We start from the raw sequence: 16,878 nt of genomic DNA on the forward strand, positions 1-16,878 counted from the left end.
TTTATTTATAAATGAGATTAATATAAAAATAAATATATAAATTATATATATTTTACGATTTATATGTTTAATTTTGTTTGTCAATTTAGGTATCTAATGTTTATAACGTTATTATTTAGGTGTCTCGATCGTAATAGATGTTAAAAAAATTCATCAATCACTTAGATTGTAACATGTGCACCTATGTCCACCACCGTTGTCGCCCCCATTGGCAGCCTACCTACCCACCGGTCGACGTAAATCGTGTCTTTTAACCCCCCAAATTTTAAACCCAAAATCTCTAAATTCCAACACCCATCCATCTAAATCAGTCGGTGAGTGGTTAACGAGTTGCTGACAAACAGGTGATTCGATGATCGTCGCCTGCAGTGGTGGTCGATGTCATAATTGAAAGTGTAAGGGTAATTTATGAAAAATAAGAAAAGTTTAAGGTTTTTTAAAATATATATATATATATATATATATATATTATTTTTTTAAAATAAAGGAAATAAAAAAATCGAGTCGTGTGTCGAACACTAGTTGGTTGGTTTATTTTTAGTAGATTTTGTAACTTTCTTTACGGTGTAGGCACCTAAATGATAACATTAGAAACATTAGACACCTAAATTAACCAAAAAATATTTAGCACTTAAATGAGAAAAGATGTATAATTTGGGAACCTATTTTTATATTAAGCCTTATAAAAATATAGGTCCACATTTTTAGTGATGGATATAGGTACTCTAATTACCTATTTCATTTATGGTTTAATATAAAAAGTATCTAAACTATATATATATATATATATATATATATATATATATATATATATATATATATCATTTATGTGTAAAAACTTTTTTCGATAAATTTAGGTGTTTAACATTTCTAACGTTATCATTTAGGTACCTCGATCGCAATAGATGTTTAAAAAAATTGTCAACCACTCAAAATGCTACATGTGACATGTTTATAATTTTTAAAATTTTCATTTTAAAAAGTTAAAAATTATTATCATTATTAAAAAAAACTCCAAAAATATTTTTAAATTTTCAAAAAAATCGCCAAATCTTAACTCCAAAGCATCCACCCTACCAATTGTCGTCCACCGTTGTTGTCGTCCCCACCGGCCTCCTACCCACCAATCGTAGAACGTCAATCGTGGCTTCAAATCTCTAAACCAAAATTTCTAAATCCCAACACTCATCCATCCCAATCACTGAGTGACTGGTCGATGAGCTGGTGGCCAACGGGTGAGTCAATGATAGTCGGTGGTCGTAGTGATCGACGTCGGAATTGAAGGTCTTAGGGTATTTTATGAACAATATTCGAAGTTAGTTTTTTCTTTAAAAATTGTTAATGTTATTTTTTTAAAATAAATAAAGGAAATTAAAATATCAAACCACGTGTCAAATATTGATTGTTTGACTAATTTTTATCGATCATTACGAGTTAGGCACCTAAATGATAATGTTGAAAACGTTAAACACCTAAATTGACCCAAAAATTTAGACACCTAGATGAAAAAAATGTATAGTTTGAATACATTTTTTATATTAAACCTTTATTTATTATTCTTATCATGAAATTGTATTTGTGATCATCTTTAAATAAAAATTATATGTAATTGATAAATGAGTATCCACCTTATTTGGATTTACTAAGAGTTTTAGAAATTGCTCGATTTTATCAGTCGAGCTCTGGCAATTGTAACATCCTCAATACCGGGTTAGTGGTCAAATTGTAAAATTTCAAAATTTGGTGATGAAAGTAGAATAGTTCAATAGTTCAATGATTTATTTGAAATATTTCTTGAAAGTTTTAGTAATTATTAAAGGAATTAAAGGGCAAAATGGTCATTTGACTAATAAATGAATTAAAAATGATATGTTGGGGGTTATATATGGGGGAAATGGATAAGAAGAAGGAAAATATCCAGAGAATTCTCTATTCTTCCTCTTCTTCTTCTTCCTTAATGTGTGCCCAAGAGCAAAGATATCAAGCACAAGCAAATTCAGGAAGAATTGCAAAGTTAGGATCGATTCAAAGAGAGAAAATCATAGAAGTGGATTTGGTAATTAAGTAAGGCTAAGGTGAGTGCAATTTAATTTGTACATATGTTAGTGAATAAACATTGGCTTGCCATGAGCCAATGACGGAGTTACAATGGTAAGAAGTGACTACTAGAATATTATTTGATTTTGTGATGGATGTGATTCTTACGTGTGTATGAGTACATGAAAGTGGGTTTATGTGTCATATGTTAATATATGTGACATAATCTACATGATTATATGATTATATATATATATATATATATATATGTGATGGGTGATGCTGAACTACATTAATATATGAAATTATAATAAGCTATGTAGTATTGACATAAGTGATTGTAGGAATATGTACTATAAGATATGTGAATATAAAATAAGTGAATACATGGAAATACTATATAGTTAATGTGATATAAGTTATATGGCATTGTTATATGAACTATATGAAAGTATGTACATGAATACATGAATAAGTTTATATGTTATATAATATGAGATATATGTTTACACATACATGTGGTAAGTGACAGAAAATAAGGAATATGTGAATATAGTATATGTGATATGAGATTATGTGACAATAAGTTATATGAGGTGAATGATATAATGAGAAACTATGTGATAAGAAGATATGAGTTTATGTGATATAAAAGTGAATATGTGAAATGATATAAAGGATAATGCCCATGTTATGTGATATGAGAGCTAATGGTATAGTTGGCATGCCAAGAGTCGAGGGTTTACCTATGTTCTACGGAACATATGGACATAATTACCTATGTCTTTCGGGACATATGAACAATATACCTATGTTATAAGGAACATATAGACAGTTTACCTAGGTTCTTCGGGACCTATGTACAGTTGTCGAGGTTCTTTATGACCTCTGGATAGGTCATTCGGGACATTTATACGATGTGGTGACAACATAGTAGTGCACAACCTCAGTGTACTCTCATACCTTAAGTTCTCAACAGTGTACATGGGCTAATAAATAAACTTAATAAATATATTGAATATGATATGTATATGTGATTTGTTATATGGAATAGATCACAGGATTTATGTAATGGTGTATTGCTTGGTTAATGCATGATATGTTATGTATAAGGGTGTTAAATTATAAGGATTAATGATAATGAATGTGAAATGTTAAACGTATTGATAATGATATATGTGCATGTGGGTATATGTTACAGAAATGATATATGCTTTTATATGATATAATCGTAATAATTGCTCATGCATTTGATATGAATTATACTTGTATTACATGTTTTATATGCCTCACTAAGTCTATGACTTAGCGTGTAAGTGATTTACACGTAGTTACTGGAAAACGAGAGGATCAAAGCTAAATTCAAAGGAACAATATATCTCCACTCAGATGTCAGATCAGAAGTAGATTACATAGTATGTATTAGTATATGATAAATAGGTTGACATGTAAACAAAGTCGTTAAATTAAGTATGTGTACTCAGATCGAGTTTTAAGAATGTTTTAAACGTATATATGTAAATGAGAACTTTATAGTGTTGACAGTCTAAATTTTCGCGAGTTTTATATGCTTTGTCGAAATTTACTGTAGAAGCACTGTAGCAGGGTATTTGTACCTGTAGCAAGGGTATCGATACCTCTGAAGCAATCTGGAAATTTTTTAACTTTAATTACATTTCGCGGTACTGTTCATTACTGTTCGCGGTACTGTTCATACTATATATTACTATTCATAAAATCGTATATTTTCTTAAATTGGTTATAACGAACACAATTCAACAATACATTATCATATTTTCTTAATATAAGTCCAAATGATCTGTATTTTGTTAAGAATATTGTTTTAAAAAGTCAATATGGCATCTCGAACTTGTATTCGGGTCGGGTACGGGTTGGGGTTTTACAGTAATAGTACATGAGGCACTAAAACATGCATGGAGGTTGGGTTTCCGTAAGGTGATTGTAGAATCCGATAATGTCGAGGTATTCCACATGTTATCATCGTCGAATATAGCTGCTCCAAGGATTACCCTTATCGACCATATTAGAGTTTTTATTGAACAAGATTGGAAGATTTGACTTACATTTATAAGAAGGGAGCCGAATTTAACGACTGATATATTTGTGGTCATCCTATTGGTGAATTTTATTTAATAAACCGTCTACTGAAATGGCCACGCTATCATTCCAGGAGGCTGCTTCCTCGTTTCTTTTAAATGTTTTGTTTTTCAGAAAAATAAATAAATAAATGAGTATCCACCCATATAAATATTTATGGATAACTCTAAACTGCATTAATTCTCATTTATTATAAATATATATGCTGAAAAAAAATCAATCTTTTGCGAAAGAGTGTAATCCACCTAACGGGGGCCTAATTTCTGTCCTTACTGGCCACGTAGCCAGTCTGAAAGTATGGTTAGTACAATCGCTTGGGTTCACCTCAGGATTACAATTAAAATTTGTTCGTCTCATCACATGCTATCCAATCAGCTTCTTCCCACTGCCCTGCCACCAGTAGTAGACCTTCGTGATAGAGAAACGAAATTCGAATTATTTTTCAAGATGATGTTTAAAAAGATTATAATTACAGCAAATGAAATATCCTTAATTAATTATTGGAAACTTGTTTCGATATCTTTAATTATTGAAACATTTTAACCAGCGTGAATTTATAAACGTTTTCCATTATATACCATAAAAATAATATTTTAATAAATAATTTAGAATGTATATAATGTTTTTATAAAAAAATTATAAAAATCGCAATATGGATAAATAATTTAGCGTCTCGCAACACCAGCTTGGAGTCGAGATAATAAAGAAAGACACGTCGCAATTCAGTATTAAGCGATTGAGTACGACTCGAAATCAATATTTATTTTTTATTTTTTAATTGTTTTTCTAAATTATGTGCGTCAGTAATTGACTTAAATTCTCGTCACACGTGTCGCATTTCTCTTACAGTATTCGCTTTTATCTAATCATTTCTCCTCCTATTTCTTTTGATCTTTTCTTCTTTCCCTCTTTCTTTTCTCTGTCACTCACATGGAATGGAACCTCTACTTGAAGATGACGAGGAGCAGCGAATCCGCCGAGTCGACTCATTCACCGAACCGGACCTGACTTCAACCAGCTCAAGCCTATCCTCGATACTCAGTGCGGATGATTCTAGAAGCTTGATGAGTTCCGGCGATATATCCGGAACGAGCGGGAGTTCCGGTGAGATTTTAACGGCGGAGGCTGCAGTTCCGAGGTTTCTGGAGCCTGTATCTTCTTGTGAGGAGTTGAAGATGACGGTAACGGCGAGGCAGAAGTGCGTTGGGAGGAATAATAAGGGAGTGACATGGGGGTTCACTTCGGTGATCGGGAATCGAAGAGAAATGGAAGACGCTATCGCCGTTATACCGGCGTTCATATCCCGCTCGTGCGATCACGTCGGAGGTTGCATGGCTCCTGGTTCTAGAACAGCCGCTGAAATCTCCCCTATTCATTTCTTTGGCGTCTATGATGGCCATGGTGGCTCACAGGTAACAAATTTCACTCGCTTTCAATTCAATTTGTGTAGCGAATCAATTTATTTTCCTTAAAAATATTAATCTGTTTGGCTATTTAGAAAATTTTACTGGTTTTAATCTTGGAGAAATCAAAGCATTGATTCGATCAGGGATCACTTGGCTCCATAAAAAGAGGGGGGAGCCCCCTTTTCCCGTTTTCATGGAAATCGAATATTGAGTATTTTTTTCATATTTCTGTAATTTCATATAAATAAAAATATATTTGATGTCAATGATTGGACATAAATAATTGTTTTTGACATACCTGACACGTTCTAAATTCTTAGTGGTTCGCTCTTTTAGCAGAATTTAGAGCGCCTATCCCATCCTGCTATATACGTGTCATTGAAACCACGCCCAAATTTATATCCTGATTTGGTTTTCAGTGCGATTAAGCTTCGCTGATACTTATCGTCATGGTATGGCGTAATGCACATCTCATACGTTAGCAGTTGTAATTAAGTCGAAGGCCATTCATATTCAAACTAAGCTTAACATGAAAATTTCCATTCTCAAAATTCTTTAATGTTTTAGATTTTTTCAATAATTTGAGTGTGTTTTTATTTAAAACATTATTCAGTCATATTTTTCATCTTCATTATTAAATTTATAAATATTAACATAAAAGTAATTATATTTGATAAATAATAGTATTTAATTTCTCGAGTTTTAGATATTTTGGTTGCATTAGTAAGGAGTGAATAAAAAACCAAAGATTCCTTCTGAAAATTTGATTGGATTAGTCGTTCGAGTCTGTTGATCAAATTTCAATGGTATCAATTATTTTTACTATTAATAAATTTCTCTCCTTCCCTTATCAAAAAAGAAAAAAAAATGTCTTAAAATTGAATACAAATTAATTGTTTATTTGGTTGGTGAGTACATGTGTGGAGCCAGAATTAAATATTGGCAGGGACTGAAATATTATATTATTTAAGAAAAGTATAAAGATTTTTAAACTCGAAACTCAGCATGAATCAATCGACCTTAGTGATTAAGAGACTATTGTTATCCTTGAGGTCTCGAGTTCAAGCACTGTGTATGTAGGTGTATGAGCGTTCATTGTGAAATAGTTGAAAGTCTTTGTACATATATTATCTTGTATTCACCTTAAATTTATAAAAAAAACTTAAAATTCATAAGATAACTTTTAATTTGTCAAATATTTAAACTTACAATGACCTAAATTGTAATTATATCAAAATTTGAGAACACATGTTTATCATTCTTTAGTTCGACCCATACTTGATTAAATATTTAATAAATTTCTATATTTTTTAAATTTAAATATTTATTTTTACGTGAACTAAAATACTATTAAATAAAAATTATATCGAATATATAAATCTTAATAGGGGCCGAGCTCCCCTTGGTCCCTAAGGGAGCTCCGTCCTTGGGTAAGTATAAATAAGTTAATTTTTAATAAATTGATTAAAATTTAAATAAAATATATTAAATTTTTTTTATTGTTGGCTTTTTAAGAGGAATATAATTTAGGTTTTTGTTTATTTATTTATTAAACAGTTAGATGATTACATTTTTATATTTAATTATATAAAATCTGTTGAATCTATTGAGTGGAGTTGGTGGTAGAAGACAGTGTTGTTTTTCTTAGAGATCTCATATTTTACCACTCTACAGTACCCATTTGGTATATATTTTTTTATAAACATATTCTTCTAACTTAAAATATTTTCTTTGATTGGAGCGGTGACATGATAAGAGAATATATGTTGTCTATATGTGCGTACCTCTACACTGTACATCAACTGTCTCTAATTATTTTGCACTTGGTGTCAACCCCAATTCATTCTAAACTAAGCATATGAGCTTGAAAGATATATACACTTGAATTATTTCAGTTGAATATCAGTTTATGCTCATTTTACAACATGAATATGAAGTTCTAATTATCTTTTCCTGTATCAATGAATTCTTTTCTTTCCTCGATATGATGCATTGCAACATTACCTTCGCCTCTTTGCACTATATGACAAATAAGATATTATTTTGATGCCATTTGCTAACTTCAACAGTATCTGTAGGTGGCCAAATTTTGTGCTGAAAGGATGCATGGAGTGATAGCTGAGGAATGGGACCGTGAAGTGGATGAGAGCTCTGGGTGGCGAAGAAGATGGGAAGTGGCATTTTCCGGTAGTTTTGAGAGAACTGACAACGAAGTCTCGACTGCAGTTGCACCAGATACGGTGGGATCAACAGCTGTTATCGTAGTTTTATCCGGTTGCCAGATTATTACATCCAATTGTGGTGATTCGAGGGCAGTGCTTTGCCGTGGAACTGAAACAATTCCATTAACTGTTGATCACAAGGTATCAATGGAAAATCCTATAATCTCTGGTTTTCAAAAATAATTTATATTTGATGCGCTGATAGTTCTATAAATTTAAAGACTTTTATTTTCCATTTGTGTTACTGCTTACTACAGCCTGATAGGCAGGACGAGCTCATGAGAATTGAAAGGGAGGGAGGGAGGGTCATAAATTGGAATGGCGCAAGGGTCTTTGGAGTTCTTGCAATGTCCCGAGCTATAGGTTCTTTTTATCTCTACATCCAAGGAAGTGCCGATGCGTTTGACGGAACCGTTATGAAAATTTCAAAAAAAGTTTAACTGTTTTATATTTTTATTTCTGTATTTTAAAATTTTAATTTTTTTTTATTTTTTTTAAAAATATTATAAGTTGTCTCCACCCAAACTTTTGTCCACCCCAATGTAAAATCTTTTGTCCATTAATGTTTACATATGTTTGTCCTTTAACAATACGGTTGTTAATGTTTTTGTGTTCTAGGTGATCGCTATTTAAAGCCATGGATAATTCCAGTGCCAGATGTTACCTTCACGACCAGGACCGATGAGGATGAGTGTTTGATACTAGCCAGTGACGGGTTGTGGGATGTGATGACAAATGAAGAGGCTGGGGAGGTGGCTCGCCGCCTATTAAGACGGCGGAGTAGGAGGTCAGTGATGGCTGATGATGGAGTGTCATCAGCTCAAGCAGTAGCTGACAGTCTCACCGAAATAGCCATAGGAAGAAACTGTTCTGATAATGTTTCTGTCATCATCGTGGATTTAAAATCCAAGAGGAAACGCCAGCCAAGGCAGTGAAAAAAACAAATGGTTCAGGTATTAATTTCCACTACCAAACAGATCCAAAGTTTACTTCAATCAGGTTTGGTTCTGCAAACCACTAATCTTTGCTCTTAACTGGTTTGGCCGAGGGACTGAGAAGTCCATGGGAAAAAATAAAGTAACTTTTAGCCTTTAAATTTATTTATTTTCAATTTAATCTTTTAATTTAATTTTGACCTGCATTCATTTTTTATGTTGATAATATTTCTCTAATTTGATGACATGTCACCTTAATATTGTACCACGTCATCAAAAAGATTAAAAATAGTTAAAAATTCAAATTCAAAAACTAATGTAAAATACAAAATGTTCAAAATCAAATTAAAAAAATTATTAATTACGAAAACTAAAAGTTACTTTAATAAAGAACAATTCAAATAATCATTTTAAAAAGTAAAATTTAGTGAATATGAATTCTGATCCAATATTTTTCATTTTTTGTTATTAGTTATAATCTCATTATATATATAAGGTAAAAATCTACTTAATGTAATTTTTTTTAATTTTACATAAATTTAAAATCGTTAAATGAGTAAAAATAGAGGATTGAGATTAACTTTTTTTTCCAGTAAATATATTCTTACTTTTACTGTTAATCTTATTTATCCATTTTTTCTCATCTAACGGTCTTAAATCTATATAAAACTAAAAGAATTTTAAATTATGTAACTACGTGCTGATTTTATGAGTGGCGTGAGATACTGAGATCTATTGTCTTATTGATAATTTATAAAAATACGATAAAATGAAGATTTGAAAATCCATTTCACGGATCACTCAAATAAAAGGTCAACGAATTCTAAACATGGTTATCAAAATCAGACCGGACCGGCCGGTTGAACCGGGAACTGGTTGCCTGTCCGGTCCGATCACCCTATAAAATCAGTTTGGCAATGAACTGGTCAAGAACCGGTGTGAACCGGCCGGTTCAACCGGTTCTGTTTTTAAAAAAATTAAACCAAACGATGTCGTTTGTTATGATTTTTTTCAGCCCCAAATTTATTTTTTAATAATGATGATTGATACTTGTATCAATTATATACTTTTTTATTTACTTGTATTAATTATATATATTTTTTTATTTAGTTTTCTGATTTGAACCGGAATACAATATCCTTAGATTTTCCTTTACCCCGGAGAGAAGACCCCTTTACAGTTTACACTACTTTTCTTTCGGGTCTTAAACCCATACATATAAAGAATTCTATTTTATTTCTTAGTTTTTGTCCTAGCGTGGAGCAAGTTGGAATGGGCACATAATTGGACTTATTAAAACTAATAACAAACAATTTACAATTAGTAATGTGATATGTCCTTTAACATTATTTGGATCTGCAAAACTTTTTGTTGTACTCGATTCAATTCTTAATTATATAATATATGATAATAATAATAATATCATATCATATGCCAACGATAATTCCTATGCAAATCATCAAAAATGACACCATTCCAAGGCTTTTCTATTATTCGTGTGCTTACTCTTGTTCTTGTATATTATGATTAAAAGGCATGTGCAAGGGATGTGTTTGATTAAAAAATCGTGCTCATGCAACTTTAATGCTCCAACCAAGCGTGGGTTTTAATAAATAAAAAATTAAATCGGATTAGGTTAGATTTACTTGATTTGAATATTTTTTTCCATTTGATTTTATGGTATTTAATTTATATATGTTATAGACTTGTGATATTTTTATACATTTTAATATTGTGAACTTAAAAAGAGTGCTATATATATATTAATATTGCTTTGAATATTATGTAAAATTAAAAAAAAATATTTTATATAAACCGGTTCAATCCTGTTCAACCACGATTAAACCAATAAATCAGTACCTTCACCGGTTTAAGGTCCGATCCGGTTTTAAAAACATTGATTCTAAACGTTCATCGCCATTTCATCAAACAATTCAAGCAAAGCAATGGTCACTTAAATCTTTAAGATTACTTCTTATTCTCGATGAGCAAAGATCAAAAACTCGAAAGAGAAGTTTGCGTATCCGGAGACGAGTATTTATTCATCGGTGTCGTGGTGTTGATCCTCCAACACCATGAATGGATCAAGCTTGTAGCGATGAAGCTTCCGGCTACAAGCAGGCACTCATTGAATTTGATCCGTTACCGATTATACACACCCCGAATGACCGTAACTTAAGGGTTTGGTGGCACGAACCCTTGGGTAGGAAGATGCAAAGAGCTTGTAGTTCGCAAAAGCTGAACATATACAAAATCAAAATAGTTTGATTCTTTGATATACCTTAAGTTTGGCCATCTTTAAGATTCATCGGCCTCGGTGTATTGCGAGTGAGATGCTGCCAGGAGGGCTGCCCCAATGCCAGAGCCGTCGTTGGAATGTTCGATGACGATATTGTTAGAGACCTCTTTTCCTAGCAACTCCACGAGGGTGTCCTCCATGCAGGTCCGGAATTTAGTGTAGTGTTCATACAATCCACCATCTAGAGATATAACTGACTTTTGCTTTTCGCCGTCTTTCATGATGTCTCTTCCGATTTTCTTGAGGATGCCAACGATTCCTGCAGCAGATAGGCGAGCACCACGAGAAGCAACAATGTCGCACAGCTCAACAATTACTTTTCTCATTTTCAGGGACGTATTTGATATCTGAAATTAAAACAAGAAACATGAAAAACCCATTAAAGCCGTGGATTCACATAATAAAAGCTACAGTGGAACTTCTTTCCCTCAAGAAACGTGAAGCAAAGCGGCTAAAATGATTTACCTCTAAGATATCCTTTAGTTTCGTCGCCACAATTTTCAAATCCGGAGACGTGTCATGATGCATTGCAGACATGTGAGGAGTTCTGCAGAATAAACAGATCAAAGTTAACCACTGTCCAAGTTCTCATCACATCCAAAAGTTGAAGACTACTAAACTAAATATTGCAGAAATGATCATCTTATGGATTCAAATTGAACACACTTAAACAAGTAACTTGGTCCAATACATATAAGCTGCCTAAAATTCAGTAACCAAACATATCAATTTACCAAACCGGATTTAGATCAGATTAAGATTAGGTCGGGTTAAGGCTCTACATGTTATTATTATCCCAAGTACGAGGGCATACCAGTCAGCCAATGATGAGTTTGCAAGAAAAGGCTCACATTTGAAAATGGATGAGATAGCTAGCTACATGAATCTAAGCTCCATTGAAAAATACGGCATGGAAAAATTATAGTACTCTACTGCACACCTAGTGAATTATAACCAGTGAACGTAATAATGACATACCTAAGTATAAATGGAATTTTTAGTTTTGCCGGAACAGTATCGCCAAAAAATGCAGCTTATTCAGCCATCTTGCACAGAACTCTACGCATAATCTCTCCCAAATACATACCAGAAATAATTTTTTCAAAAATCTGTGAACAGTATTGAATAAAGTTACATATAGCATACAAAAAATTAACAAGTCAGAAATAGAAACTTTGGCTGAAGAAAGTGACCTGTTCTCCAGGGTTTAGACTCTCAGCATCTAATGCTTGGTCATATTATGTTACAGGAAGATGCGAAGATCGAAAGTTACCCCACTCCATGTTGATAACCTGCAGAAACGAGGAAAAGGTTTCGGAACTCAACATAAGGTAATAGTTACCTCCTGATTAAGATTCGTGTGTGTATCAGATTCTAACAGAAGCAGAGAATATATATCTTAACAGTTAACACTGCTTACCATGTCCCCCGATTTAGGTAGAAGACCGTGCCATTTGGGAATTGCATGGGCACGCTCTACATAAGCTGCGTTTGTGCCTGTACCCAATATAACAGCAGCAACGACATCTGGGTTGTTGTATCTCCCACCAGCCAACGTGCCAATTGTATCATTGACCTACATATTCCACAACATAATTCGGAATACGAACTTAAACCATTATCCGAGTAGAAGAACCAGTCACATCCATCTATGAAAAAAAAAAAAGCACACACAACAGTAGACACAAATTAGACTCACCAAAGCTGTCACACGCATGTCAAGGCCAATCCTTTCCATGGCTTTGGTCAATTCTCCAACAACATCTTGATCGACCTACACGTACACGCAAGGAGAAACATTAAGACTATACAATACACACTCCAGGAGTTATAATATATAGACAAAAAACATTACAATATAAAATTCTGAATATCATTTGTATGCTTTCCAGGCCACCTATAAGAACTAGTCCCCAATCAAGTTGTTGATTAAAACAGCATGGCCCAGTAACACAAAATATGAAGATTTTGAGAAAAAAAGTGGAAAACTAAGATCAACATGCCGTCGACTTAGGAATGACAAAATAGGATAATAATGACAAGGAAGAGGTTCAAATTCCATAAAATGTGGACAAAAGAAGATAGAAAATTAACACCTCATATCAAACTACTAAAAAAATGCTGCATAACTGGAGTCAAGGTTACTAGAATTAACTGTATCATCTATCGAGAAGCCCTTTGTCCATTTTATAAGAGTCCCGGATGATATCGATGTCTGCCGAACAGGAAACGAGAAAGTAAACCCCAGCTCCCTTTGTCTATCAGGTGAAAAATGTAAACCCTCACTCTCTGTAGCAACAAATTTTGCAAGAGCTGAAGCAATATAATCAAACAATGCCTGCAATCACATCATAGAGTTTCAGAGAAAAGAAGAAATATAGGAGGATTAGATACTGATAAGATGGATGGAGAAGGGTCTCACATCAGGAGAACCCGTCATCAAGTGTGAAGGAATCGAAACTTCCTCAAATTCCTGCTTGACCACACGGTGTTCTTTACCACACAAGTGTACACGTAGCACACGGAAATTCGTGCCACCAAGATCGAGAGCATATTACAGCCCTTTCTCATCGCTGGATAGTAAAGCACATAAGATGAGAAATGTTAGTTGAGCTTTCTACCAACGTAAAAATCTAGAAAAGTAGAATCTTTGGCAACCCTGCAAAATTTTACGACAGTTGGGGTTTATGTTTTAAGGTTATCCATTCATAAAATCACCACTTCTTTTCACTTGAATGTTGATAAGATAGTTTAAGATATGATAATGTAAAGTTCATTGTAAAGCGTAATTTACGGATCATCTTCTTCGAACCAATTCTTTCACAATTCAAGATATCATAAGACAAAGTCAACATAGAAGGAACCATTGGCAAGATAATTTTTTTTTTACAAAAGCTTTAACAAAAGCATTAAAGAAGGCACCTATACAAAATGACCAGAAATTTATGTTGTTCCTACCATTGGCAAATATCTATATGTGGTTCACGTCAATATCGGAGTCACAAAGACGATATCCCGAGTAACAAAGATGGGAATATACTTGAAAATAATAATAAAAAAAAGGTTAGCCAAGCTAGAGACAGTAAGCAACGTGTTAAAACATAAATTATTTATGAAATGAAAGCAAAGGGTGGATAATGTAGATTAGAATCGATATAGAAATAGCTTCTCCATAAGCTTAAATGATAAACCATCAATATAATATTTTTATAACACGTATTGTAACTTGTAAAAAATATTTTTATATATTTTAATCACAACTTTCTCATTTTATAAAATTTTACAAGAAATATATTGATTTAATTCTATAAAAAATCAATATAATATAAAGAACACTTTCGGAACGGATATCTGTTCAAGATCTAAAGTCAGAATCGAGGCTAAAGTACTAAACAAAATTCGTATTAAATAAAGCCGGGACGAATTTTTTTTATATTTTGAATATAGCAAGATCGAATTGAACCATCTTAATTAAAACGACAAAACCAGAAATCTCCGAAGCTTCTTTACCTAATTTAGTTAACTTTCAATCACAAATCAAACATTTCTACATTTCTACAGTAATCAATCAAGGGACCATCTTTATGCAATCAATTGAAACATTTAAAGGAAACAAACCATTCCAAAAGTACCGGAAGCTAAATTTCAAAAGGGGGGAAAAAGTTAGTTCATTGAGTTGATTAACCCAGTGGGGAGATTATCGACGTAGCTGATGATCATCTTGAGCTTGCTGCCGCCTTCCGATGCAAGTCCGGCGTGCATCTCGACGGTCATAGCATCCGCCACCTGTTTCAGCTTCGGAATTGGGGTCCCGCACTTTTCCTCGAACTCTTTCAGTATAGATACAGCCTGGGCCCACTTCCCCGAACTCTTCATCCTGTGACGCACCACTAACGCCGCCGCAGCACACACGGCAGCCGCGCACACCACCGCCGCGCACACCGCCACTTTCCCCATTGCAGAAACGAGTAAAATCCGCAATTACAAGTCAACTTCAGCAATGAAATGAAGCGGCTTTCTTGAGAAAAGCGAAGATAACGATATTTTATTTATAAAAATAAAAATAAAATTGTTATATTTGCAAGAAATAAATATTGTCTGGACACTGTAGGCGTATGTATGTATTTGTAAGAAAAAGTGAGAAGATATTTAAAAGTGAGGCGTAGGGAAAATGGACATAAGTTTGGATTACAATTACGATAATGACCCTTCAGTTCTGAGAGTTCAAAGGAACGACAGCAGTTCGGTTTCGCCTGATTTGCACGTGCGTATTTTTTGCATTTTGGAATCTTTTATGGACTTGTACGTCACTTCCGTTTGTGTTTATTTTTCATAAATGTTTTAGATTAGATTATTTATTTACATATTAGTGCATCCGCTATTATCGATAATATACACTTAATTTCATATTAATTGAATATAGATTTTTAAGTATTTAAATATATTTTTAAAAGTATTATTGTTGAATAATTAAAATAAAAGTTTATATAAATAATGATGTGATATTTTTAAATACGTTTAAATAAAATTTAATATTTTGAATCCTTTTAAATATTCTGTTTAGATAAAATTATTGTTGAAAATGTTGGATCCTTCTCTAAGTAGATTTAAAATATTAAAGATTAGAATCATTAAATATATATATGGAATGATTTTCTATAATGTATATTGATTTTTATTTTTTTATAAAAATATTTTAATGATTTTACTCATTGAATTAATATAAATTAATTTCATTAAAATCAATCAAGAATTTAAATATAATAATTTTAATAGCGTTAAAAATGATTATTTAGCAAAATTCACTGCTTTGTATCTTCGAAATTTGTTGATGCTTGAACTGTAGATCTGGGAAAGTAGCATACGTACATTTCAGTTCCACTAAAAACGGGATCCCATAAAAGAGAAAAGGTTAAAGTGCTGAAAGACCCTGTTTAATCACAAGACATATCAAGCCCAACATGGAATGATGGAAGTAGGGACCGGCTCCAGTTATTTTTTGATTTATTTAAACTCGGTTTTTGAGTACTATATTTTTATTTATTATGTAATTTAATTTGATTTTTTTAAAAAAAATTATTATTCATTTTTAAGATAAAAATTTCTAAATGATTTAATTTCATCTGATTCAACATATATATATATATATATACATATTTATATATTAATTTTTTACTTTTATTTCTCAAAATAGATATTTATTCAAAAAAATATAAAGAATGACATTATTATCATCATCTCTAAATATATACAGAGCAATTATACTATTATCTTAGGTCAAATCTATAATCTTTCACCATAATCCCAAATTCAATCCAAATTAAGCTATATTAATAGCCAAAAAAAATCGATTGTAAAATCAAGTCGAAACTCATCATATCTCAATCCAAAACCCATCCCCATCCCTAGATGGAAGCCTTTAATTTGCATTCTCATGCTATAATTTTGTCTTACACTTTTTATTTTAACTCATTAGTTATATGATCGAATGTATTTTATATTAATAGTCATATCAACATTCAAATCAGTTTTTCAGCTAATTCAATAATTCCTTACTTTTTTCAGTATTCCAATGTCGCAAAAATAAACCGAAAAAGATACACCTATAATCTCGTACAAAACCAGAACTTGCTTAATGGAATAAAGAATCAGATTTATTCTTCCCCTGCCTCCAAATTAGTTCTCAGCTATCTCCATTATTTCAAAGTGCTTCTCACTGGTATCATTGGATGTTCATTCATTCCCAAGCTGACATATTAAACCCATTCTCCTGCTCCAGTTTAGGTTTGGTATATTTTTGTGTGGAATCTTCACTAAAGACTGAACTTTCAGAAGTCGTAACATTATTCTCTGTTTTTTTT

At 32.4% G+C, this 16,878-nt stretch overlaps 1 protein-coding gene and 1 pseudogene across 1 annotated transcript; one reads left to right on the plus strand and one right to left on the minus strand.

The window, feature by feature from the left end:
• The first annotated feature begins 5,028 nt into the window (after positions 1–5,028).
• On the plus strand, positions 5,029–8,837 carry LOC120162565 (protein phosphatase 2C 56-like). The gene is made up of 4 exons (XM_039172704.1): positions 5,029–5,567; positions 7,640–7,924; positions 8,041–8,146; positions 8,402–8,837. Exons 1-4 carry the CDS (start codon positions 5,091–5,093, stop codon positions 8,716–8,718), a joined length of 1,185 nt encoding a protein of 394 aa, XP_039028635.1. The 5' UTR covers positions 5,029–5,090; the 3' UTR covers positions 8,719–8,837.
• Positions 8,838–10,907: 2,070 nt separating this feature from the next.
• Positions 10,908–15,029, minus strand: LOC120161848 (annotated as a pseudogene).
• Positions 15,030–16,878: the final 1,849 nt, after the last annotated feature.

Source organism: Hibiscus syriacus, unplaced genomic scaffold (genome assembly GCF_006381635.1).
Source record: "Hibiscus syriacus cultivar Baekdansim isolate YM2019G1 unplaced genomic scaffold, ASM638163v2 tig00111402_pilon, whole genome shotgun sequence".
NCBI lineage: Eukaryota > Viridiplantae > Streptophyta > Magnoliopsida > Malvales > Malvaceae > Hibiscus > Hibiscus syriacus.

What these genes read in the sequence shown, in the direction of transcription:
- LOC120162565 (XM_039172704.1), top strand. Translation starts at nt 5,091, where the DNA reads ATGGAACCTCTACTTGAAGATGACGAGGAGCAGCGAATCCGCCGAGTC. An exon ending in ATGGCCATGGTGGCTCACAG is followed by an intron (nt 5,568 to 7,639) that starts GTAACAAATTTC and finishes CAGTATCTGTAG; the next exon opens with GTGGCCAAATTTTGTGCTGA. An exon ending in CATTAACTGTTGATCACAAG is followed by an intron (nt 7,925 to 8,040) that starts GTATCAATGGAA and finishes TGCTTACTACAG; the next exon opens with CCTGATAGGCAGGACGAGCT.